The 27,133-nt window shown below is 46.9% G+C and overlaps 1 protein-coding gene across 6 annotated transcripts; it reads left to right on the forward strand.

Annotated features, from left to right (window-relative positions):
- The first annotated feature begins 84 nt into the window (after positions 1-84).
- Positions 85-21,126, forward strand: LOC105012134 (transcription activator BRG1). 6 transcript variants are annotated; one of them, XM_029122360.2, is made up of 34 exons: positions 85-1,531; positions 3,156-3,381; positions 3,808-4,045; positions 4,233-4,537; positions 5,007-5,229; positions 5,532-5,627; positions 5,752-6,010; positions 6,255-6,381; positions 6,517-6,690; positions 7,002-7,175; positions 7,434-7,601; positions 7,864-7,914; positions 8,209-8,394; positions 9,783-9,922; positions 10,115-10,268; positions 11,057-11,220; positions 11,672-11,738; positions 11,894-12,004; positions 12,528-12,770; positions 12,952-13,065; positions 14,318-14,425; positions 14,544-14,630; positions 15,040-15,086; positions 15,186-15,352; positions 15,559-15,722; positions 15,916-16,185; positions 16,661-16,738; positions 16,881-17,099; positions 17,415-17,662; positions 17,961-18,069; positions 19,200-19,301; positions 19,398-19,554; positions 19,712-19,848; positions 19,960-21,126. In XM_029122360.2, the coding sequence occupies exons 2-34, from the start codon at positions 3,157-3,159 to the stop codon at positions 19,993-19,995; spliced, it is 5,148 nt and encodes a 1,715-aa protein (XP_028978193.2). In that variant the 5' UTR covers positions 85-1,531; position 3,156; the 3' UTR covers positions 19,996-21,126. The 6 variants fall into 6 exon arrangements, with proteins under 6 accessions (XP_028978193.2, XP_028978195.2, XP_028978194.2 ...); XM_029122362.2 differs by lacking the exon at positions 85-1,531 and adding an exon at positions 2,238-2,436 and having other exon boundaries at positions 19,398-19,530; XM_029122361.2 differs by lacking the exon at positions 85-1,531 and adding an exon at positions 2,238-2,436 and having other exon boundaries at positions 17,964-18,069.
- The last annotated feature ends 6,007 nt before the right edge of the window (positions 21,127-27,133 follow it).

Consider the following 27,133-nt stretch of genomic DNA (forward strand, 5'->3'; position numbering starts at 1 on the left):
TTGTACACGAGACAACTCATTCTTTGAAATACAATGTATTTTTCCATTAATATTCACTGGGAACCACAACACTATGCAAAGTTTACATTCATCATGGTGGAAATAATTTTCACTTTGTTCAGTAGTGGTGATTTTCATGCAAGTGTACCCTTTAAGCCCACCTGTATTTAAGTTTAACAGTAGGGACCATATGAAATGGAAAAATGTGAGTTATGTTTGAATGATCTAGCATGTTGCAGCAGTACACTAAGCTAGATCACTACATTGTTGATTGTGACATGGTGTAAGCGTGGTTGGTAAAAATGTATATTCAACATTCAAGTAAAATGGTAATATGTACATGAATAAGAGTATTAATCCTTTCAACTTTAGGTATGAGTACTTGCACAAAGAGAGAGCAAAAGATTTAGCAAAAATGTGTAGCACAACCAAATCTTAAATGTTAATTTGGCATAAAATAGTCACATGGATGTAATAAGCATATATATATATATATATCAGTAGAGCATTAAACATCAAATATCTTTGGTTTCAATCCAGAGATTAGTGGGATTAATAGGTATGTGATCTTAAAAGGTATGTGGGCTTAATAGGTAAGCTAATCCTTCTGTATTGAGTCATCACTATGTTGGCCATTAGGCATTAAAATTGCACTAATTCTGGGCAGTGGTAAAAATACAGTTGTTACATGTTGACCCCTTCCGAAAGTATTGAGACTCTTCTATTTCTGCACCTTTCCGAGTTAGACAAGATTTATAATTGTTTAGAATACAATACCCAATAATTACAAAACGAAAAAAGGTTGTTTTGTCAAATTATTGAAAATACATTGATATCTTGTGCATATTATGTAAATCCTTTGCCATGACGCTCAACATTGAGCCCACAGTATTTTCTGTGTCCTCTGATCATCCTTGGAACATCTTTAGAACTTGAAGTACACTTGCAGCAGATTCAAAAATGATGGCAAATGCTTTTTAATCGATTGTAAATTAAGTCTATAACACAACAGATTTCTGGACTAAGCCACTGATAAGTCTGAATACTTTCTGAAGCCACTCTAAGTGCTGTATTTAACTATAGGGAGAAGATGAGCATTTGCCTACAGAATGTCAATGGGCAGAAATAGCGAGGCAGATATCATATTGGCTAAAGTTTCGGGCTACTGGTTCAAATTGAATGTCCAAAAAGCTAAAAACCATATGTAGTGCCTTTGAGCAAAGCACTTAAGCCATCAAATCTCTCGTAAATTATGCTGCATAAGAGTTTCTGCTGAATGACAAAAATAGTACAATTTAATGCAAGTCACTGGTTGTATGTGCACATCTCCCTTGCCAGACTCCACAGCACCCCCACTGTGTATAGTGGTGGTGGTGGTGGTGAACATGCGTAATATTCGGTATAATGGGAAACACTAGACCGTGGGCTTGCTTTTGTTTTCATAGAACATTGCGGTGTTTGAGCTGGCAGACTGTCATCTAGAAAGGACGTGCACTGCTTTTGACCAGGGCCAGTAGGACGTTGGTGAAAGGTAGTGTGCTAACTTAAATATGGTGTCATTTTGGACAAAGCCATTGTATGCAACTGACATCTCCCTTTATAATTGCTCTGTTTTATCTTTGTACTTGTGTGTTAAAACATCATGAGGTTCACTTTTTTTTTTTTTCAACCAAGAATTGTCACATATAGAAAGTCTTACATTTGCTAATGAACACCAAGTGGCATTGATATGTGAAGGATTACTTTTTAAAATCTGCTGTATACAAGGTTATTAAAGTTGTAACTTTATGTTGTATTCATTGGCGGAACGTGAGACTGATTAATGATTGGTGAACTCTTGGCAGTATCTGTTTGGGGGTTGCCAGGTTGCTGGGCAGCAGGAACAAACTCCTGCAGAAGTACCATGCTTTGTTCCTAATATCATTAACTCCCTGCACTCAACCTACTCTTGAAATCTTGTGAAGACTGAATAATTGTACTAGTAAATACTGGTAATATAATTACCAAGTAGCCTATATTACTGTAATAATTGATACATGTATCTTTACATTCAGGTTGAGATTAGTAACTTCATGAAATTTAAAATATTCTTCAGATTCTGCTACATAAACATAGCAGCAGTGAAGCGGGAATAGACAACTTCAATATGTAGACGCGTCAAATATACATGATGTTAATGTTGTCTAGCATACCGTACATACAAGTCTCCGCTGCACCGAGACGCATGCGCCATTGTCTGAGGCAGTCGGTCATGATCACCGCGGCGGTAAGGAGGGGGCGCTCGAGCCACGTCGTTGAATCAAATCAACGCTTCAAGAGCGCTCGGCTGTTTACAGAAGATCTGGGTTGAGTATATTGATTAGTACTGTCGTAACGTCTCTTAATAAAACCAAATTCAGGACAACGAGCCACCGGCGAGCCTTGAATTTATCACGGGTAAGTCCGACAGTGACAGAATCACAGACAGTCCGCCATTCCCCTTTTTATAGAAGACTCCCCGTATTCTCTGTATGCGAGGTGTTGGAATTCATAATGATCATGCATATCCTACCTCGAGTTCAAGTTCAGGCGATAGGCCAACGTAAAGAAACTGTTATCGGGGTGCTATGCAACGGGAGACTGCGTGCCGCGAGGGGTTTTTGGTGCAACGCAGGGTGTGAGTAACAGCTACACAGAAAGAATGCATAGTGATGCTTGGTGTCATGCAGTCCGCGGCTTAGTATCGATAGATGGATAATCAATAGATGGAATTCTTCGTATATTTCTGTGATACTTATAACCTCGTAATTCTTGCATTCATAATTGTTGGTTCATGACCGTACCAATTTAGGCCCAATCAACCCATTAAGAGAAAGTTTCGGATGGCCCATGCGATAATTTATATAATATTACATATATATTTATGACTCAGTTGGTTTGAATCCTGAATGCTGATTGGTTGATAGCCATGCGCGACGCATTGTGCCAAAAAAAAGCTCTTAGCGGTAGTATTGGTGACATACCACACCTCACTCCTTATTACCTGAGTAATATATATGCATACATTCACACTTAATGATTGATACGGGACAATCAAATTACTGATTGCATGTAGATGTATGCTCCATTCATCCATCCATCCAATTGCTGGAGGTCTTTTCTCCCACCCAATCCAGGATGTCCACTCCAGACCCTTCCATGGGTGGCACCCCTCGACCAGGCCCTTCCCCAGGCCCAGGGCCCTCTCCTGGGGCGATGCTAGGCCCCAGCCCCGGTCCTTCTCCAGGGGGGTCCTCTCACAGCATGATGGGACCTGCCCCAGGGCCTCCTACGTCGGGTCTCCCCCTGCCTCAGCCTGGTCCTTCTGGATACTCCCAGGAGAACATGCATGCTCTGCACAAAGTAAGCCACTGTAGACAGCCAGAGGGACACTTCAAAACCAGAACAGTGGCAAATTCTCACATTGTGTGGACAATAAGATACATTAAAGTTATTCTACACTATTTACATTTTATGCTCGCTATATCATCTGATAAAGATGATCTGAAATATTTCCCTGTGAAAACAATACTAAAACGACCTTGGGATACAATTCACCCATTTGTCAACTCTGTTCAAACTCTGTTATTGTGTAGACTTCACCTTTATACCAACATGCGTCTTATGTCTTAATCTTGTCAGTTTATACCTGTACCGTTGAATTAAAACCAGTTAACAATGAGTCTTTAAGTTGGTTTCATTGGTCTGAAATTATGGACAGAATCAGTACCTGGACACAGTCCGGACACGTTTCCTCCAGGCATAAATATGGTACCTATATCTCTGCAGCCACTGGAAAGCCTGGAGCGGACTAGCATGGAGCGGACTGGATTAGAGAGGACTGGATTAGAGAGGACCGGCATGGAGAGGACTGGATTGGAGAGGACCGGCATGGAGAGGACTGGCATGCATGAAAAGGGCATGAGTGACGATTCACGCTTTGTCCAGATGAAGGGCATGTCCATGAGGCAGGGGGGTCACACTGGTATGGGTCCCCCACCCAGCCCCATGGACCAGCACTCTCAAGGTAGACACACACACACACACAGTCTCTCCGGGGGCCTGTTGTGTTCTGAAAGAACGGTATCGTATAGATTAGATATGTGGTAGTCGTCTGTGGCCGAATTGGGTTTTGTTCAGATCTATTCATTACATTTCTATCTGCAACTTTTCACCTCAAATAATACCTTTCTCTTCCTGCTCCCCTCCTACAGGCTACCACTCCCCATTAGGTGGCTCTGACCACTCCAGCCCGGTCCCGTCCAACGGGCCCCCGTCTGCCCCCCTGCAACCCTCCGGCAGCGGCCCTGGTTCTGGCCCGAACTCTTCGGACAATTCCACCGGTGATCCCCAAACCCTGGCAGGCCAGCAGAACCGAGCCGGCGGGGTGCAGCAAAGTGGCTCGGGGCCTCACGGTTTGAGCCCAGGCCCAACCACACCTGGCCCATCGGGTGGAGGCCCCACTCCCTTCAACCAGAACCAGCTACACCAGCTGAGGGCACAGATCATGGCCTACAAGGCACGTACCGGTCTAATGATGATTTAGTGTGTTGTAGGCCGCGGCCCCGGAGTCTTTACGTTCTACTGCCTTTCAATGGTTTCAAGGTGAATCTTTTGAAAAATACTTTTAATTTGACTAATGGACGTATTTCCCTTGGAGATGTAAATTCAAGGTGGCAGAAGGGGATGACTGTGCGCATTACATTTCAGTCGTTTAACAGACACTTATACCGAGTGACTTTCAGTCGGCTCACTCACCTTAAGAGAGTTTAGTGGCAAAACCAGACAATTCTACACCTTACTGACGGAAGGAGCTGTCCCCAAAGGTCTTTGCCAGACAAAAGAGAGAGTGCGGTAATGCCGCTTAAATGAATTTTCATTTAATTTAACGTTTCACAACAGCAGGGTGGAGAGTCAAATAGGCGTACGTCGTTCGCGTTAAAGTAACGTCCGTTAACGTCTGGACGTGATCCGTTTTTAAACTGTAGATGCTGGCCCGGGGGCAGCCCCTGCCGGACCATCTCCAGATGGCTGTCCAGGGGAAGAGGCCCATTGGATGCAGCCCTGGGATGCAGGGTCAGGGAGGACCGGGGCAGCCCATGTCAAGCCTGGCCCCCGGGGGTCCTGGAGCTGTGGGGCCCGGAGGGGCAGGCCAGGGGCCCGGTGGAGGCCCGGGGGGACCGATGCCCCAGGGCTACAGCAGAGCTCACGGTGAGGGCGTGTGCAGTGGAATGTGACTCTCTGGGATTTCACTGGATTACACTGGCTAGTGGAGATGTGAACATTGCACAGGAAAGAGGAAAGCCACATACTGATCAGCCAGTTGGTCAGCGCCTGCATGCCGTGGGAATTAGCAAGGTTGAAGAATTCTGTTGTTATTCTGATCAAGCTGAATTGAAATGACAGTATAGGGGCTGCTACACCGTAGCTGTATTTCTCTTGTCTGATTGGTGTCTGACGGATGTAACGTTCACCTTTCTACATACTGAAGTATCACTGAAACGTTTTTGCAGGGATGATGGGACCCAACATGCCTCCGCCAGGGCCCTCCGGTCCAACAGGACTGCAGGGGCAGAACCTCAACGGCCCTCCCAAGCCCTGGCCTGAAGGTAAACGAGACCAGACGTATTTCCGTTAGGGCCTATGAGGTTGGGTTTACTTTCACTCACATAGCTGTGACTCTGTGACCTGGCTCAGTCATTTACCTTCGCCCGTTTCTTTCTTTCTTCCCAGGTCCAATGGTGAACGCTGCCGCCCCCTCCAACGCCCCCCAGAAACTGATCCCTCCCCAGCCGACGGGACGTCCCTCGCCCGCTCCCCCCTCAGTACCCCCTGCGGCCAGCCCGGTCATGCCCCCCCAGACCCAGTCCCCCGGGCAGCCGGTCCAGCCTCAGCCCATATTGCCCCACCATGCCAAGCAGAACCGCATCACGCCCATCCAGAAACCACACGGCCTCGACCCGGTGGAGATACTGCAGGAGAGGGAGTACAGGTAACATACTGAGTTCTGACCCTTGACCCCTAACCCCCAAGGAGCAGTCTGAGGTTGAGTCGCTCTTCAGATGAAGGTCCTGCTCTAGATGCGTTTATAAATGCAGATTGTTTCACGATGCTGCCAGCTTTCTCCCAATTCTATCTGTCTCGCTATCTGACCTTCTCCGCTATCCGACCTTCTCTCTCTATTCCTCTCGCTCGGTCTGCGTCTCTCTTCCACGACGTGTCTGTGGCATGTCCAGACTTCAAGCTCGCATCACCCACCGCATAGCGGAGTTGGAGAACCTCCCGGGCTCTCTGGCTGGAGACCTCAGGACCAAAGCCACTATTGAACTCAAGGCCCTCCGGCTGCTCAACTTCCAGAGACAGGTACTTCAATGTCCTCCTCAAGCGGGGGACCCCACCCTCCCCAACACAAATCCACATCCGGGTTTATCTGAGTACCATGTCCACACAAGGCCGTAGACCCGTTCAGCGTGCCTTCACCGCCGTCTCTCTGTACAGCTGCGTCAGGAGGTGGTGGTGTGCATGCGCCGGGACACGTCCCTGGAGACCGCTCTGGACGCCAAGGCCTACAAGCGCAGCAAGCGCCAGTCCCTCCGGGAGGCCCGCATCACGGAGAAACTGGAGAAACAGCAGAAGATCGAACAGGAGCGCAAGCGGCGTCAGAAGCATCAGGTACCCCACGACGCTTACATGCACGAGTGCTACCGGGGGATACGTGCGTCCTTCCCATATTCAGCCTCTCTGGCGACCCGTGTCATTAGTCAGTGTGTGCTGGTTCTCCTTAATTGGTGATTATTTAACTTCTGAATACGTCACGTTCACCAGCAGTTAAGTTGTAAATTTTTTGGATCATTAATTACCTCTTAATTTTTATTCTCTGTACTAACTATAATGTACTCTGTGATATTCTGTTGCATTTTGTTCTCTCCTGATCTGTAAACTTCTATTCGATTGAGATGTCTGTTCTCCTCTCCTCTCTCCAGGAGTATCTGAGCATTATCCTTGCCCATGCCAAAGACTTTAAGGAGTACCATCGCTCCATCACGGCCAAGATCCAGAAGGCCACCAAAGCCGTGGCCACGTACCACGCCAACACGGAGCGCGAGCAGAAGAAGGAGAATGAGCGCATCGAGAAGGAGAGAATGAGGAGACTGATGGTGAGGAGAATCACAAACACTGACGGGCAGGAGAAGATCTCTATCACACACACACACACACACACGTTTGTTCAACTACCACGTTGTGTCCCTACAATGTTAAATTGTCCATGTCTTCCAATTTCTGGTCCTCACGAGTGTTATAAATCCAGTACACACTCATTCCTCTTCACACTTAGCCACGACGCCCATTTACCGCACACACCTGTTCAACTCACATTAACATGCGGGTGCCTGAACCTCCCCACATCCCTCCAGGCCGAGGACGAGGAGGGCTACCGCAAACTGATCGACCAGAAGAAGGACAAGCGGCTGGCCTACCTGCTCCAGCAGACGGACGAGTACGTGGCCAACCTCACCGAACTCGTCCGGGCACACAAGCTGGTGCAAGCCCTGAAAGAGAAGAAGAAAAAGAAGAAGAAGAAGGTAAGGGGGTGGGGGTGGGGGGGTCTAAAATGGAGAATAGTCAAATACACACATCTGCTGATTTCAGGCGCTGGACGCAACGTGAGAAAAGATTGACAGCTGACCCGTTTACAGTCCAGCTGGCGTCTCCTGGGGGCCACGTGTGCAGCGGCCTCGGTCCGCTGCGGTGGGCGTCGGCCGCTGTAGGGAGCTCATAGGGTCGGCGTGGCGATGTGTTTGTGGGCATGGTTAACGCACTGACGTGTGGATGACTTCCTTACAGAAACTGGAGAACGCTGAGGGTCAGACACCCGTTCTGGGGCCGGACGGCGAGGTAAGAGGAAAGAACATCACTTTTAAAAATGTTCCCACGAACACATATGGGCGGTTGGGCTACCAGTAACCTTCGGTCAGACACGAGCCAGGCAGGTTTTAATATCGTCAGTTCTTTCTTCCTTGTCTTTGTAAGCATCAGTGGACAGTTTGTGTCTAACCTCATGACAGTTTTCATCATCAGTGTGTGTAGACTCTTGAGGACTGTAGACAAATGTGTGAAGTCACAGACAACTAGACTAAAACCCCCAAGTCACTCAGTGTTGACTCCATGTCCCCCGCCCCCCACAACCAGCCTCTAGATGAGACGTCCCAGATGAGTGACCTGCCAGTGAAGGTCATCCACGTGGACAGTGGTAACATCCTGACGGGGGTGGATGCTCCTAAAGCCGGACAGCTGGACACATGGTTGGAGATGAACCCTGGGTACGAGGTGGCCCCCCGCTCCGACAGTGAGGACAGTGGATCAGAAGAGGAGGAAGTGGGTTTGGTTTTGGGTTTCAGGTTCTCATCTTTGTTGCTGGCGTTTTGGTTTTGGCGTGTCGTTTCATGTTTCTTTTCTTTGGCTTTACCGTCTTTGGACGCCTCTTCACAACTCATGACCCTGTCCTACCATGAGATGTTCTCAAAAAACAGTCCAAAAACAAAAAAGCTATCTCCTCCACCCTAAAGAAAGACTAGCGAATGTGTTGATGTTAGTTCATGAAGGCATTCTGCTTTCCCCACCCTTGCTTGGTCTTGTTAGGTTTCCCCTTCCTGTACTACTGGACAGTGGTCAAGATGGTCAAGAACGGATCCTGAATATGTAGTTCAGTTGGTGTTCGTGTAATAAAAAATATGATATTTTACACATACACTACTTTTCAGTTTGTCAACAAAACTTGGGACCACTGTCCACCCAGTATTCATCCAAGAAATGTAGCTTAATCAGGCATTCCATTGAGGTTCAGTTATCTGAGAATATTGTGAGCCATGTACGCTTCTGTTAGTTTAAGCTGTATTTTGGACCAGTTTGCTGTTTATTACCCATTCTCATACTGACTGTGACGCTTACAGTTGAGCTCACTGGCATCATTCTTACACCGACGTTCTTGCTACTTGTTAGACTAGAGGTGTATAGTTGGTGAAATAGAGAAAATGAAAGGCCTCAGGCAGCTTCCCTGAGGGGCGCCGCTCCGTACATCTCTGACATTCAAGAAGCTTCCATTGAAGAACCCTCTCTGAGTTCTCTAGTTTAAGTAGTCTTACATTGATGTGTAATGTACAGGTGATGTAACACTACAAGTTGAGCAGGGCCATACAAAGTGTTTTCAAGAACTATTTATGATCCAACATTCAAAGGGTGACTAAAATTCTAAATAATCATATCATCTTACTGCCAACTTATTTAGCCTGTCAAAAATTGCTTTACAATTTTTAGGTAGCGGAATTATGGCAAATAAATTCAGCGGTACAGTCTGTTGCCATTCTTAAGAATGGCCCATAGTTTGGTTGCCTATAGTGAGTGGCTTATCAGTATCTATGGACCGCAGTAGAGTTTCTACCGTTCCCCCGCTTACTTGCCCAAATTTAAAACACCAATTGTTTTTTTTCATTATTAGCTTTTCTATACAGAAATACAATGGTTCACCGCTCAGTTTTGTTATTTCACTTGTGTTTTTGCATTTTACCAGTTTAATTGTCATCGAAATTATTGGCAATTTGAAAATAAGTTAATCTTCAGTTTTAATGAATGATAATATAATGACAATCCATAACTCACCCACCACTGTTTTTTGTTTAACCTCCTCTCATCTAGCGCTTAGCGTCTTGTTGAATTGCTAGTGACTAGAGGCCAGCTGATTGTCAGTGTCTCGCCCACCCTATCAGGAGGAGGAGGAAGAGCCACCGCCGGCGGTGCCTCCAGGAGTTGTCCTCCCAGGGTTGGTGGGGTTGGAGGAGAAGAAGAAGAAGATACCAGACCCAGACTGCGAAGACGTTTCAGAGGTGGACGTACGACACATCATAGAGTGAGCACACTACGCCTGCCTAGCGATTCTCTCTCTTTCTCCTGAAGTGGGCACTCCTTCACACACATTTAAACAATCCGACTGGAATTACCTCTTAAAGACTCAGAGTTGAAAGGGCCACTTGTTTTCATTGACACATTTTCATTGAGGAATGAAGGGAATCTGATTGGCCTGTTGTGTTCCCTCCCCCAGGCACGCCAAACAGGACGTGGATGATGAGTACAACAGTGCAGAGGCGGCGTTCGCCCGCGGCCTGCAGTCCTACTATGCCGTGGCCCACGCCGTCACGGAGAGAGTGGAGAAACAGTCCTCTATTCTCATCAACGGACAGCTCAAACAGTACCAGGTAAAGTAGCGCGGACTGAAGGCTTACCACGCCCGAGTACCCGATTTCAAGTCAATATTTTTCAGGGATTTATGCGTCATTCATGCGGATAGTGTGGAAAGACAGAGGGGTTGTTGTTTTACGGGACGGATTCTGAACCCAGCTGCAGCTGAATGTATATGTACCGGAGGCAGCGGCTCAGACTGCTGGATCACCCTGAACCACAGAATCACCCTGAACCACAGAAACACCCTCAAACACAGTATCACCCTGAAACACAGAATCACCCTGAACCACAGAATCACCCTGAACCACAGATTCACCCTGAATCACAGATTCACCCTGAATCACAGATTCACCCTGAACCACAGAATCACCCTGAACCACAGAACCACAGAATCACCCTGAACCACAGAATCACCCTGAACCACAGAATCACCCTGAACCACAGAATCACCCTGAACCACAGAATCACCCTGAACCACAGAATCACCCTGAACCACAGAAACACCCTGAACCACAGAATCACCCTGAACCACAGAATCCCCCTTACGTCATTCAGAGATCCAGCCCGTTCATAACCATGAGTTCTGCCTGACTAAAACGTTGCTTCTGTTTCCCTATTCTGGATCCCTAGTCGTATCCTGTCTTAATACCCCCCCACCTCGTCCTGCATCTCCTTCCTTTTTCTTGTCTCTCCTCTCTTTTCCTCCGCTTATCGTTATTGCTTGCCTTACTCGGTCACTCCCTGCTTCTTTCCCTCCCCCCATCCTCCCTCCCTGTCCATCTCCCCTCCTCTCTCCCCTCAGATCAAAGGTCTGGAGTGGCTGGTGTCTCTGTACAACAACAATCTGAACGGTATCCTGGCTGATGAGATGGGGCTGGGGAAGACCATCCAGACCATCGCCCTCATCACCTACCTGATGGAGAACAAACGGGTCAACGGGCCTTTCCTCATCATAGTACCGCTCTCGTGAGTGCTGTACCACTCCGCCACGCTCAGAGAACCATGGCTCCAATTACAATTCAGCTTTAAAGCTACATTCTGGGATTTGATGAGCCCAAATGAAACGTTGGCCCCGTCATCATTTCTGGGTGTAGAGAGAGACCTTTTAAAAATGACTTTAAACAACCGTCGGCTTCCAAAATCCCAGACTGAAGCTTTGATTGTAACTGCATTCATAGTGCGCTTGATGTGATGGTCCTATATGATGGGGGTACAGTACCATACAGGAAGGGTACAATGATCAGATAGAGTTAAAGGGTGGGGGGTGGTACCGGGGGGTGGGGCTGGGTGGAGGGGCGGGTCTTAGGGGATAGAGAAAGGAGGTTGTGGTGGGCGGGGTTAAAGGTAGGTTTGGTAATGTGCCGGTTGTTTGCATAGGTAAGTTTGGCCCCTCTTCTCTGTCTTTTGTCGTTGACAGAACTCTCTCTAACTGGGTGTATGAGTTTGACAAGTGGGCTCCGACAGTGGTCAAAGTCTCCTACAAGGTGAGCCACTGCATGTGCGCCTCGGACATTTGGCTGCACCTAAATCCTATTTAGTCACTTGCAGTAAGCCATTGAAATGTCACGCCCCTTTCACGTCGCTGCGTGTTACATCTGTTCTGGTGGTTGGATACAGGCCGTGCTTGTTCTCCACACAGGGTTCTCCGCAGGCTCGCAGGGCCTTTGTCCCCCAGCTGCGCAGTGGCAAGTTCAATGTGCTTCTCACTACCTACGAGTACATCATCAAGGATAAACAGGTGTTAGCCAAGGTAACACACACACACGCACACACACCACTCACACAACCACACACACTGGCACGATTTGGATAAGATATTGACTCACTGTTTCTGGGCCAAATATTGCAATAGACTGAAATGTTGATGAGTCAGTATCCTCATTTCACCTACCAGCATTATCTGAAAGGGTTTCTTTTGGGTTATTTTAGCATGTGTTTTTTCCAGAGGGATTTTCAGGTCCACTTCAAATGAGGCCTGTGTTTCCTGTTGACTTACACCACTTTTGGCTTTTTGGTAACTGTCTATATATCAATTGGACAAGTTGACTTTATCAATATGCAATGGACACTTTTTTTTTTTAATGGAGTGAATTGATGCAAATATGCAGTGAGGGAGATGCATCCCGGTTTAAACCATTGTCATACCTGGGTCAAAACAGTATTCAGACTTGTGTTTAAACAGCATTCAAACCTGAGTTCACTCAGTATTCAGACCTGGTTGTGAATAGCACTCTTTGTCTCCCTGACCCCCCCCCCCCCACACACACACTCAGATCCGATGGAAGTACATGATAGTGGATGAGGGTCACCGGATGAAGAACCACCACTGTAAGCTGACCCAGGTGCTGAACACACACTACCTGGCCCCCCGCAGGGTGCTCTTGACCGGGACACCCCTCCAGAACAAGCTCCCGGAGTTATGGGCCCTGCTCAACTTCCTTCTGCCCACCATCTTTAAGAGCTGCAGTACCTTCGAGCAGTGGTTCAACGCCCCCTTTGCCATGACTGGAGAGAAGGTGACAGTTTTTTTTTTATCTCGGAGATGGAGAAACTAAAAAGTGTCAACTTGCAGAGTAGTTAATAACATGCATATAAATGCTTACATGTTTGCTAAGCTTGGCTTTGTGACTTTCCCAGTTTTACACAGTCCTGTGTAGTCAAAGTACGGTGAATGATTCTGTCCTCTGTTGTCTCCAGGTGGACCTGAATGAGGAAGAGACCATCCTGATTATCCGTCGTCTCCACAAGGTGCTCCGCCCCTTCCTGTTGCGGAGGCTTAAGAAGGAAGTGGAGGCTCAGCTCCCTGAGAAGGTACCTTATTGTCTTTCCATCTCAACATCTCCGCCTCATCAAACACATACAGTTTAAAGACAATGCTGTTCGCCATCATTTGTCCCCATACTTTCCTGTTATCGGTGCCCGTCGGGGTTTTTGTCATGTGTTCATAGAACATTTCCTCTCCCTGAGATTGATTATTATTGATCTTTTGTTGGGTGTCCTCAGTCTCTCCCTCCCCTCCAGGTGGAGTATGTGATAACGTATCTCTCCTCCCATCCAGGTGGCGTATGTGATAACGTATCTCTCCTCCCATCCAGGTGGAGTATGTGATGAAGTGTCTCTCCCCTCCAGGTGGAGTATGTGATAACGTATCTCTCCTCCCATCCAGGTGGAGTATGTGATGAAGTGTCTCTCCCCTCCAGGTGGAGTATGTGATAACGTATCTCTCCTCCCCTCCAGGTGGAGTATGTGATAACGTATCTCTCCTCCCATCCAGGTGGAGTATGTGACAACGTATCTCTCCTCCCCTCCAGGTGGAGTATGTGATAAAGTGTCTCTACCCCCCAGGTGGAGTATGTGACAACGTATCTCTCCTCCCCTCCAGGTGGAGTATGTGATAAAGTGTCTCTCCCCTCCAGGTGGAGTATGTGATAACGTATCTCTCCTCCCCTCCTGGTGGAGTATGATATGAAGTGTCTCTCCCCTCCAGGTGGAGTATGTGATAACGTATCTCTCCTCCCCTCCAGGTGGAGTATGATATGAAGTGTCTCTCCCCTCCTTGTGGAGTATGTGATAAGGTGTCTCTCCCCTCCAGGTGGAGTATGTGATAACTTATCTCTCCTCCCCTCCAGGTGGAGTATGTGATAAGGTGTCTCTCCCCTCCAGGTGGAGTATGTGATAACGTATCTCTCCTCCCCTCCAGGTGGAGTATGTGATAACGTATCTCTCCTCCCCTCCAGGTGGAGTATGTGATAAGGTGTCTCTCCCCTCCAGGTGGAGTATGTGATAAGGTGTCTCTCCCCTCCAGGTGGAGTATGTGATAACTTATCTCTCCTCCCCTCCAGGTGGAGTATGTGATAAAGTGTCTCTCCCCTCCAGGTGGAGTATGTGATAACGTATCTCTCCTCCCCTCCAGGTGGAGTATGTGATAACGTATCTCTCCTCCCCTCCAGGTGGAGTATGTGATAACGTATCTCTCCTCCCCTCCAGGTGGAGTATGTGATAACGTATATCTCTCCTCCCCTCCAGGTGGAGTATGTGATAACGTATCTCTCCTCCCCTCCAGGTGGAGTACGTGATAAAGTGTGACATGTCAGCTCTCCAGAGGGTCTTGTACAGACACATGCAGGCCAAGGGAGTCCTTCTGACAGACGGCTCGGAGAAGGACAAGAAGGTGAATCCCATGAAGACATGTCGATTTTTAAAAGCCAACAATCAAATAAAGCACGCGTAAAGAATACAGTTGAAATGTGAGATGTGAAATGTACTCCTTTAATGTGTGTCTCTTTCAGGGTAAAGGAGGAACCAAGACACTGATGAACACCATCATGCAGCTGAGGAAGATCTGTAACCATCCATACATGTTCCAGCAGATAGAGGTGGAACACACACACACACACATAAATACACATGCTCAAAAAGAGATACATACAGACACATACACAGACGTAGAGACACACACACATACATAAATACACATGCTCACAAAGAGATACACACAGACATAGACACACACACCTATAGAGACACACACACATGGACACACATAAACACAAACACACATACCGATAGAGGTGTGTTCAATGAGATGAACATTAAACTTTCTGTTGATTGACTAACCACATAATATATATCTGAATTAACTTTCTGTTGATTGACTAATCACAACATATATATATCTGGATTAACTTTCTGTTGATTGACTAATCACAACATATATATCTGAATTAACTTCCTATTGATTGACTAATCACAACATATATATCTGGATTGTGACTTTGCTGGCAGGAATCCTTCTCTGAGCATTTAGGATTTTCCGGAGGGATAGTGAGCGGGTGAGTACGTCATTCAGTTGACAGAAGGGTTTCCACGACAACGACCACAGACCTGCCTTTAATGTTTTCCTCTGGTATGGTGCCATGTCTGCCTCCTAGTCTGGACTTGTACAGAGCCTCGGGGAAGTTTGAGGTCTTGGACCGCATCCTGCCCAAGCTGAGAGCCAGCAACCACAAAGTGCTGCTCTTCTGTCAGATGACTTCACTCATGACCATCATGGAGGATTACTTCGCCTACCGCAACTTCAAGCACCTTCGCCTGGATGGTACTTTGTGTGTGCACGTTTGCGTGCGTGCGTGCGTGTGTGTGTATGTGTGCGTGTGCGTGCCTAGGTATCAGAATGTCCAAAACTTATGTCCATAATATGATAAAAACGTATGGTTCCAAAAGAGCAAATCATTTCTGTTGCTGTACTGTATCTCCCCCCCTCCCTCCCCCCTCCCTCCCCCCTTCATCCCTCCCTCCTTCCAGGTACCACCAAAGCCGAGGACAGGGGGATGTTGCTGAAGGCGTTTAACGACCCGGCGTCCCAGTACTTCATCTTCCTGCTCAGCACCAGGGCGGGGGGTTTGGGCCTGAACCTGCAGTCAGCTGACACAGTCATCATCTTCGACTCTGACTGGAACCCTCATCAGGTACGGGGAGAAACACACACACACACACACACAAAAGCCAGGGGCGTCAGCCTTAACCTACAGTCCGTCTTGGACTCCGATTGGAACACTTGTCAGGTAGACCCGGAGTGTCATGGCCTAACATGGCAGGATAGCCCACTAAACTGGCCGTCCCCCCACCCCCCCCCCCCCCCCACACTCCTCTCCTCCACAGGACCTGCAGGCCCAGGACCGTGCCCACCGCATCGGCCAGCAGAACGAGGTCCGCGTGCTGCGCCTCTGCACCGTCAACAGCGTGGAGGAGAAGATCCTGGCGGCGGCCAAGTACAAACTCAACGTGGACCAGAAGGTCATCCAGGCCGGCATGTTCGACCAAAAGTCGTCCAGCCACGAGCGCCGGGCTTTCCTGCAGGCTATTTTGGAGCACGAGGAGCAGGACGAGGTCGGGGCCACGGGGGGGGTGTGGAAATCTGGGGGGGCTTGGGTGGGTGTGACCGGAAGCACCCATCGCCCCTCCTCCGCCACACCTCTCTCTCTCTGTCTTTGGTTTTCCTTCCCTTCCACGCCCTCACATCGCCGCCTCCTCCAACTTTTCCTCATTGGTTTTTGATCGCTCTTTTCGTCATGGTTTCACATTGTTTCTCGCCCTCCATCTTCTCCTCTTTCTCATTGTTATTCTCCCTCTCTCGCATATTTCTTTCCTCTTAGGTCGACAGAAAATAAACACATGATGGAATCATTCTATACTTCTTTGGCATCCAAATGCTGTCTTGAATGCTTTTCAGGCTCTGTCCGTTTATGTTGAAGTAGGTTGACCACTTTGTTTGGGATATCACGTAGCCTTTGGGCTGACGGCCGGTCCCAGATCAGTACTGTGATCGTTGGATCTGGGATCGGTCTCGCCCCACTCACGTCCAACTGTTTGCTGTGTGTCCATCGATGTGTGTTCGACGGGTCAGGAGGAGGACGAGGTGCCTGACGACGAGACCGTCAACCAGATGATCGCCCGGAGCGAGGAAGAGTTTGACCAATTCATGGTACGTGTTGGTCCAGTCAGCCAACCCCCTTCACAGAACACCAGCCGCTGTCAGGAAGTTTAACCGTATGTTCTGGATTCAGGCCCCGCCCCCCCCAGGTGGGTGTGTCCTTCAAACAGCCTGCCCCCCTTCTCTCCCTCAGCGTATGGACCTGGACAGGCGGCGTGAAGACGCCCGTAACCCCCGCCGGAAGCCCCGCCTAATGGAGGAGGACGAGTTGCCCACCTGGATCATGAAAGACGACGCAGAGGTGGAGAGGCTGACCTGCGAGGAGGAGGAGGAGAAGATGTTTGGGAGGGGGTCTCGCCAGCGCAAGGAGGTGGACTACAGCGATTCGCTCACTGAGAAGCAGTGGCTTAAGGTCAGGGGTTAAAGGGGAGGCCATAGTGGGGTTGGTTGTTTTGTTGCTTGTATTGGAATTGGCCAGTTCTTTATTATGCCAACTGCAGTCTGTACCAGATTACATATCAACCACTAGATTACATATCAACCACTAGATTACATATCAACCACTAGATTACATATCAACCACTAGAGCAAATGTCAATTACTAGAGCAGAATAATCTATCAGTTTACCAACTGTGATTGCTCTCCCTCCCTTCTCTCTCTCGCTGTCTCCCTCCTATATCTCTCCCTCCCCCCATCATCCCCTCTCCCCCCATAACCTCTCTCCAGGCCATAGAGGAAGGAACATTAGAAGAGATCGAAGAGGAAGTGCGTCACAAGAAGACGACCCGGAAGCGAAAGCGTGACCGTGATGACCTCCCTGGCCCCTCGTCAGGGGGCACCCGAAGTCGGGACGAGGACGGTAAAAGACAGAAGAAGAGGGGTCGCCCCCCCGCTGAGAAACTGTCCCCGAACCCCCCCGCCCTCACCAAGAAGATGAAAAAGATTGTGGACGCTGTCATCAAGTACAAAGACAGGTGAGCCTGGCTCTAGTATATACCCATAAACCTGCATATGCTTTTTTATCTAACCATTTAAATTAGTTAAAAACAATTCATGAGGCACTCAGTTGCAAGATAACATAAAAAAAAATACAATTTCTTTGAAATAACATTTCATTAAATACAGTGGGACCCATGTACAGGTAGACCTAAAGGATCAATGAATGTTCAGAGAGGTGTTTTAATTTTTTTTTGAATAAGCACCTATTTACTGCTCTCTGAATCACTGTGTAACTGCTGGTCTGCTGCGTGTCTCCGGGAATGCCTTTCACAGCAGCAACGGTCGTCAGCTTAGCGAGGTCTTCATCCAGCTTCCGTCACGCAAGGAGCTGCCGGAATACTACGAGCTCATCCGTAAACCTGTCGACTTCAGGAAGATCAAGGTACTGACCCTCGGCACCAAGCGTGCCGCACAAGCCCTGAAAAGTGAAGCCAAAACGTCTCGATCGCCCCCTGGTGAGTGGTCCCAGTATAGGTCATAAACCCCGCCCTCCCCATGTTATTCAATGGGACGCGAGACCAACTAAACAATTAAATTACCCTTCAATTATATTTTTTCCGAAGCTGGTTTCTGTCATTTACTGTAGTTTGTATCACGCTAATGTAAATTCAAGAGTTTGTTTTTAAAATAAGTTGGTTTTTAGTTAGTTATTTAATGCTCTAAAAACGGTGGTGTGACGTCGTGATTCACAGCTTTGATTGACAGCTATCTGAGCCAAGGAGCCACTGAAGCGCCATCCTCCTTCGGAGGACTGAGGAGATTGGAGCTTTACATTTAATCTCTAAATTTCTATAATTGATATAATTTCACACGGACATAATGGGTTGTTCTGCAGTACATTGTGCTAACCGATCTGGCATTTCCAATCGATCTTTGAATTTTTTTCGGTAAGTTAAATTTATAAGCTATTTAATTAGTAAATAAATGTAATGGGCTAGCTAACGTTAGCTAAAAGACAACAAGCCTCGTTAATAGCCATGTTAATAGCTAGCAGGGGATTGTTGGCTAGAAGTTACCAATTCTTTTTGTATTAGGCCTATTCTAAATTAAGGTTAAACATGATGTAAGTTAGGCTATAACATATCGTCTAGGTTTAACAAGCAAAGGTTGTACTGTACTTGGACTTGCGATTGATTACGGTATGCGCATTCTGCGAGGGAGAGTGAGGGCGGGGCACAGGGGAGGGGCCGTTGATTTCGCGGCTTTACGGCTTTACTTCCTGCTCGCTACTGCGCATAACTACTGCGCAGAACTGGTCCCAAGATCGCTATCTGCGCAGACGCAAGTCCAAGATGTCAGCGCCGTATCGGGACACTGGTGGCTTCATTTTTCACCAATGGAAAAGAGCGAAAGGGCGTCGTCCATTTTATATACAGTCTATGCTCGGCACGCACTCTCATCAAGGCAACACTGCCCCCTGTCTGTAGCTCGGGTTCATTTGTCACGTCAGGCCCTCACTCTCTTTCATCCCTCTCTCTCCTCTGTCATCCCTCTCTCTCCTCTGTCCTGTAGGAGAGGATTCGTAGTCACCGGTACCGTAGTCTGGGTGACCTGGAGAGAGACGTGATGTTACTGTTTCAGAATGCACAGACCTTCAACCTGGAGGGATCACTGGTAGGCCATCTTCTCACACACGCATTATTAATGACCAATTGTCTTCAGATCTATGAGGAAGTATTAAAGGGAAATGTATTGGCTGTCTCTCTTTAGATCTACGAAGACTCCATTGTACTGCAGTCAGTGTTCACCAGTCTGAGGCAGAAGATTGAGAAAGAGGACGACAGCGAAGGAGAGGACAGTGAGGAAGAGGATGAGGATCTGGACGAAGGCTCGGAGTCAGAGTGTGAGTCGTCACTGAAGAAGGGAAGTAAGGGAGAAATGGCAAAAAAAAAAAAAAAGACAGAAACCAATGAGAGAAAAGAGACAGCCCGTGACTGTTCCGTAATTAGCATGACCACACAATAAGCATGTCCGCGTTGGCGCGCGTGTGCGTTGACGTGTGTCCATGCGTGCCGTGTCCCCAGCCCGGTCGGTGAAGGTGAGGATCCGCCTGGGAAGGAGGGAGAAGAGCAGTGACCGGGGGACGGGTCGTAGGCGCACGGGCCGCACCCGGGCCAAACCCGTAGTCAGCGACGACGACACGGAGGAGGAGCACGAGGAGGTAAGAGACGTGCTTGTCCGTGACGTGCTCGTCCGCGGGGGGCACACCTGACTCATCCACGTTTACGTCTCGTTCCCCCTTTTTCTTTTCTTTTCTTCTTCTCTTTCACAGGAGCGCTCTCCCAGTGGCACTGATGAAGAGCCCTAAACCACTACAGCTACTCCCAAGTTCCGCAGCTACTTCCACGAACCATTCATCTGTTCATTTTCAATTCATATGAGTATGTTACAACGCCGCGCTCATAAGACTATGTAAGGTGTTGGTAATGTTGGGAGGCCCCGGCCTCATACTGATGGGCCACATATAAACAGCCTCATTTACGCGATACGCCGCTGAGTGGATATACCACTGAACGTGTTCTTTTTCATGTCTGGCACAGTCGTAGGGGCCCCAGTCCCTTTTGGGCGGTGAACTGAGGCTGGGTAGGTGTGAGTTTCTCAGCGGTTTTGACCGGGTAAACTCCGTTCGCCCCGGACACCGCGTCTTTCTGTGGTGGGAGTTGAGACTGGCACGCTGCTTGTGTCACACTATTACTGACCCGGTAACTACCCAGTAACTGCATTAGAGATGATGCTCTAAGGCACTTTAGTTGCTGTTGGTTGTGTGGAACCTCACTGAGGGGCGAATCCTGACTTCCACTTGTAAGTTGAATATTCACTTAGTCTCACGTAGGCCCAGATTGGAAATGTCCAATTGTGTCCATGTATATGAGGCATTTGTCGGGACTGAGGTCTCTTTGAATGCTCAAGTACATAAGAATTTGGCAGTGTTGGATGAAGATATAGCCTAGTCTCCCATTGGAGTCCGGGCAGAAAAAGTGAGAACTAAATTCGGATGGAAGTTCAAGTTTCCCCCAAAGTATTATTAATATATTAAGTAATGTACAGACATTTCAGATGCTTCTATCATAGTGTAGCAAAGCAAGACGGCAGACCGTACCGATCTACCTTTCAGCACCAATTCTTCCACGTGTGTTGTTTTTAAAATGACCGACCAGGGGAACAGTAGTTCTCCCTTGTAATCCCATCTGCCGAACGGCGCTACGGTGCTGGATATCCACGGCCGTGTCCTTCTAGATATGCATGCGTGTACGTGTGTTTAGGATACAATCTGATGTACTGTATGTTTTCCGTGTGGTGAACTTAATGTTATGAGGTATCAACCGGTATCAAGCTCTCTGATGCCCCATTCGATGTTGGGGATAACTTGTGTTGTGTTGTCATTATCACTGGATCTTCAAGACTAGAATAAATGACTTTAAGTAAGCCCCCACTGAGATATAGGCTATTTATATTTCATTTCTTCAAGAGAAACATTATGACTTAGCACTTTGTGCATCCGGGTGTAATGGCGGTCCGCGTCCACAGGGGGGAGATCTCATTCAAACCTTATTAGCAGCCCGTCAGCTTCAGTGTCCCTATGTTATTAGTAGAGCCGATATATTGAAGTTTTTATTGTCTTTTATCAATCAGTCAAATTCATTTTATGAAGCCCTTTTTGCATCAGCGGTTGACACAAAGAGCCTGTACAGAAACCCGGCCTAAAACCACAAAGAGAAAGCAACAACAAGAATCGTTTCATCCGACAGAAGTAATCAGAATTTGCTGCCAAAGTGTACTCTGACCCTTCTCAGGGCTTGTTATGCAGTTGTAGCATAAATGACATTGTGTCTGGCTGATGTTAGTATATAGCATCAGGAGCTACACAGTAGCTTCACCGTACCTCATTCACTGGATGCCGGTCAACCCTGAGCTGGACAGCCTTCATGCACCCTACGTGACGACCATACAGTGGGATATTAAAGCAAGGGCTCTGGTCTAAAGTAACACACTACACAGGGAATAGGGGGCCGTTTGAGACCAACTCAAGGCTTCGACGACATTGCAAAAAGGTCCATTTAAGGTCGATAATGAATGGCTCCATCTGATTGGCTGGAACCACCTGGAACACATCAGTCAGATCGGAGGTTTATTTTAGGGTAGTATTGGCAGTTGGCCAAGGTGGAGTGCGGAAAGGGCTTCGTCGTCTCCAGGGGTGCGTGCTGACGTGAGCCGATTGGTGCGCGTGTTTTGACAGGGCCAAACAGTGTTTACCTTGGAAGAGTTCCTCTCACTGACTGGAGTCATGCTCCGAGGAACGCTTCCTAACTTCTAGGAATCCCCTTGCCTAAAGTGCTGGAGATAAACACGCGCAGACACACACACGTACATACATCTCCAGGGCAAGTCTGTTCACAGTCAACGAGGAAGAGGCTGAACATTCATGTGGTTTTGTTGGGAGGAAGGACGGAGACCGTGCTGCCTAGAAAGTGTCCTAAACATCAGTAACTGGTTGGGAGAACCTGGCTGGGAATGTAGAATTGTTGGGATGGCCTTGAGCAAAGATGCCCCACATTCACACACTACATATGGAGTCAACTCAGTGGGTACTGAAAGTATTTTGCGTTCACTTTTGCGTCTTATTTTCAGTCTTATTTTGCTCAAACATAAGGTGGAGCTGCATACTTTAATTTCCACGTTTCTCAAACAAAAAAACATTTTACTTTTTTAAGTACCCCCCCCCCCGAAGAATATTTAAAATCCAAAAGTAAGTGGTGTTCTGTTATGAAATGATAGTTCTTCAGGAACTGTATTGATGCTTTCCACCTGTTCCTGGGGTTTAAATATGAAGTCACATGCATGTAGAATCCCTTGTCATGTGTCACTATGGGTGAAACCAAATAGCTTTAAGCTGAAAGAAGACAGATGGTATTTGACCTACACACGGTTGCAAATATGCCAAAAATAGGACCCTTGTGAATGTTGTCCCCACGCACAGCGAAGAAGATGTTTAGTGAGGCAAAGGAAGAATTTGCGTTCACTTTTGCTCCACTTCACAAAGGATAACAATACTTGTTGAGTGACTCAACAGTATTTAGCAGTCGTTCTCATGCACAGCGACCTGCAGCAGGGCTTGCATAGATAAACCCACGCACAACCATACACACATTGTTGATATTAACAGCAGTTCTAGTACCCGAACACACCACATTAAAGCTGTCCCGACCACGGAAAGGCTTGTCAATCTGTGGGACTGCTGTTGTGGATATGGACACTGGTCACTGCTCTCCTTGCAGTGCCAGAATACACCCCCCTCAGGTTTGTCCCGGCCTGAGGGGTATCAGCTTCCAGGACGGCTGGCTGGCTACGTCAACCAGACAAGGACACAAAAAGATGCTACTGTTCAGGAAGAAACCAAATACTCCTTGGTCTACAACATATAGTGTTATTAGATAATGATCACAGTTACGATGTTTTCATCTTTTTTTCCCCCCTGGCTGTCATCGGGTCTAAACCTGTTAAAGAAAAAAACTAAATAAATGTTGGATTAGTTTAAACTCAGAGATAAGGTCACTGGGGACAAGAATAGAGGTTAAAGGTAAAAAATAAAAGTAAACAAGAGCTGTGAAAGGGATGGATAGAATAATGTGGTGTGGTGTGACGGGTGTGAACTGTGTTGAAGGATTCAGTGAATGACTCAGTAAAGTGTAATGTGTTGGAAATGAGGCCTCGTTATCAACAAGGAATGTAATCAATAATCGTGCAGTTTCTGTTAGGCAACACTTTCCATTAACCTAGGGTGACCACATTTTCAAACCCCCAAACCAGGACCCTTGTATAACCGCACGTTATTGCACGCGCACACGTATGCGCTTATGCACGCATGTTGGTGGTTGTGCGCGCTTGTGGTTGGTGGAGCTGGGCGGGATTGTGGCTTTGCTCCGCGGTTCTACGCAGAAAACCGGGACAATGTGGTAGTGAAGGTCGGAAACTGGGACATTTTAGTGTTTTACAGACAGATTTGTTGCGACACGGGACACTCGGCTCGAAACTGGGACAGTCCCTGGCAACCCGGGATGTCTGGTCACCCTACATCAACAGAAAGTCATCCTAGCACTAACCCCAACCATGAACCTAGATTCATGTTCTGATGTTGGTTCAACCCCACCCTCCGTGTAGTCCATAAAAAAATGGGAACAATAGTTTTTCAGAGTTATCTTCTTCCTTGCTTCCGTTTCCCATTGAAAACAGGATGTTCGAACTCCGATAAGGCGTATCTTTTGTGCCTGTTCGACAATAAACCTAGCAATAACCCTAATCAGTAATAACCCTAAACCTAGTTTCATGTCCATATTTCAGTTTAACAATAACCATATGAAAGCTATACATTGACAATATAAGGACACCATAACAGGAGGTGTCTGCTCACCTGTGTTTTTTTTTTGTGTCAGAAAATAGTGTAGTCAGTCAGAATTACATACTTCAACATAACATACTTTAATAACATGGGTTGATGTTATAAAGTGTAGATTGTGATGTCAGCATTTTCCCTGAATAGGTTACATACAGTGCATTCACAACATACTGACCCCTTCACTTTTCCACATTTTGTCACATCAAAGTCTTATTCTAACATGGATTAAATTGCATTTTTCATTAATCTACACAAAAAAACAATTACCAGCAAGTAAAGATAAAAACAGGATTTTCGAAATTGTAGCAAATTTATTAAAAATAATTATAAAAAACTGACATCACATTATACATAAATATTCAGATCATTTGCTATGACACTCAAAATTGAGCTCTGCTGCACCCTGTTTCCGTTGATCATCCCTAAGGTGTGTCTACTTCTTGAGGTAAATTCAGTTGATTGTACATGATGTGGAAAGGCACAAGCCTGTCTATATAAGATCCCACAGTTCAGAAGTTTGGAACCACTGAGTCTACCCACAGCTGTCTGCCTGGCCAAACTGAGCAGTTGGGGGAAAGGGCCTTGGTCAGTTAGGTGACCAAAACCTGAGGGTCACTCGGACAGATCTGCTAAAAGAACAACAATCTGCGCAGCATTCCACCAATCAGGCCTTTATGATCACCTGGGCAGACGGACGCCAATCCACAGTAAAAGGCACGTGACAGCCCGCTTGGAGTTTGCCAAATGCCACCAAAAAGGACTAAAGACAAGATTCTCTGTTCTGGTGAAACCAAAATTGAACTGCCAAGGATCATATCAGGAGGAAACCAGGTACTGATTTTTCTAGATGTGTGCTGGGAGACTCAAGGGAAAGATGAATGGAGCAAAGTACAGACAGATCCTTGATGAAAACCTCCTCCACAGTACTCAGTACATCAGACTGCAATGGTTCATCTTCCAACAAGACATTGACCTTAAGCAGACAGCCAAGACAACACAGGAGTCTTTGAACATTCTTGAGTGGCCAAAAGGCTAGGCTTGAACCGAATCGAACATCTCTGGAGAGACCTGAAAATAGCTACGCAGTGACCCTCCCCATCCAACCTGACAGAGCGTAAAAGGATCTGCAGAGAAAATTGGGAGAAACTCCCCAAATTCACGTGTCATCACACATATGAAGACTTGTGGCTGTTACTGCTGCAAAAGGTTCTTCAACAAAGTACTGAGTAAAGGTTTCTGAATACTTAAGTCAATGTGACATTTAAGTGTTTTCTCTTAATAAATATGCAAACGTTTCTAAAAACCTGTTCATGCTTGGTCTGTGTGTGTCAAAGGCTTCCATGTTGTGTTATGTTGATCAGGATTTCTTTTTAAATAAGGGTTTGACGTAACAAAATGTGGAAAAACGTGTCTGAATAAAATTGTGTCTGAATACTTTCCGAATGCACTGTATTTAACCACCCATATCTGAATTTGAATGGTATTGAATTAGTTAACAAACAATCGACAAGTGTTTGCAGGAATTTGTTGCAATGTTTGTGATTTGCAATTATGACTGCACCTCATTTCATCAACTCCTCAGCATATTTAGGAGACTCAACAATCAAAAGAGTAATTCCAAGCCGTTCGGGTTCTTATCACACTGCTCCCTCAAACAAGAAATATTCCCGTTTCATACCCACTGGAGTAGAGCGCATTCTCCATCCAACACCAACAATTTTGACCCTGCAGGTGTCTGACCTACCACAAGGAGTCGCTAGAGCACAATGAGACAAGGCAGCCCTTAAAAACATCCTACCCATCCACCCCCCACAGTGCTGAGACAATGTGCAGGAGGTGCCTGTGTGTCTTTCTTCAGAGTATGTCAGGTGATGGTATCTAGGAGGGGCTGCAAGTAAGTAGATCAGTTTAGGGGTGGGCAAACCATTACTGTAGCCACAGTGATTTTCAGTGAATTTCCAACAGGAAGGAGTGGAGAACATAGATACTTTACACACATTGTGCGTGTTTGGAGTCATTGTGGGCGTTCTGGAGTATGTAACTCATCAGGCATTTCCACATTCCAGAAATTCCTCCTACAGCAGGGAACGGCAAACTTTGTGGCTCTGGGGGCATGTCAGGATTTTGAAATTAAATGGAGGGCCACATTTGTTTTGTAATTTGTAAATCATAAATGATTTGTGGGCCAGATTTCAGATTCAGATGTATTACAATGGGCTGGTGAGTTATGTTTTACTACCAATCAAAAATATTTCATTACCTATTACAGGCCAGATGGAATTGCCTTGCGGCCCAGATTCGGCCTGTTGGCCTTAGTTTGCCCATCTCTGTCCTACAGCCTGTTCCCTTCACTGTTAGGAGCTAACTAGTAACCAAACCTCCCATTACGCAAACACAATAATGCACACTAACCTATCAGAGGACATTTACAAACATTGACCAGGCTTTACAAGCTCAACCACACACACACACACACATGCACTTCGCTAACAGAAGCCTGCTGGTATAGACTGGTCCTGGATTCACACACACACACACACACCCACACAGCTATCACCCCCATGGAAAGATTTGCTCTGACATACATTCTATAAACATTCCCAGAATCTCTTCATTTCAGTGTGCCCCCACTCAACTCCCCCATTGGCCTTCCCTGTTCATCCATTAAAGGGATGTATAGATAGTGCAGCATTGGACATTTCTTTCCTAATTCCCGAGGATTTTACAGAGAAGACCTTCCAGGTCTGCCTATAATATATTCCATAAGGAAATGCAATAGGCACCACCATCCCAGTGTTTTCTTCAGGAATCCCCACACAGGCCCCCAACCAGTGATGACGTCGTAGAGCAAACTGTTATATCAACACTGATTGAAGGCAGGGCAGCGTGGTGACCGAAAAGACACAACATACAGATGTGGCCTTAAAAGATAGGTTTTTGTTCTCCTCCCATTCTGTGTATCTGTATGCTACTTGATATACATTATTCTTACATATAATACTTACTGAATGGGGAAAGTGACACCAATGCCCAGGTGCTGCACAGGTGGTCG

Source organism: Esox lucius, chromosome 9 (assembly GCF_011004845.1).
Source record: "Esox lucius isolate fEsoLuc1 chromosome 9, fEsoLuc1.pri, whole genome shotgun sequence".
In the NCBI taxonomy this organism is placed as follows: Eukaryota; Metazoa; Chordata; class Actinopteri; order Esociformes; family Esocidae; genus Esox; species Esox lucius.

Coding starts and splice junctions, on each gene's coding strand:
- LOC105012134 (XM_029122360.2), top strand. CDS start 3,157: ATGTCCACTCCAGACCCTTCCATGGGTGGCACCCCTCGACCAGGCCCT. Junction 11,739..11,893: donor TGGTCAAAGTCTCCTACAAG/GTGAGCCACTGC, acceptor TTCTCCACACAG/GGTTCTCCGCAGGCTCGCAG. Junction 19,849..19,959: donor CGGAGGAGGAGCACGAGGAG/GTAAGAGACGTG, acceptor TCTCTTTCACAG/GAGCGCTCTCCCAGTGGCAC.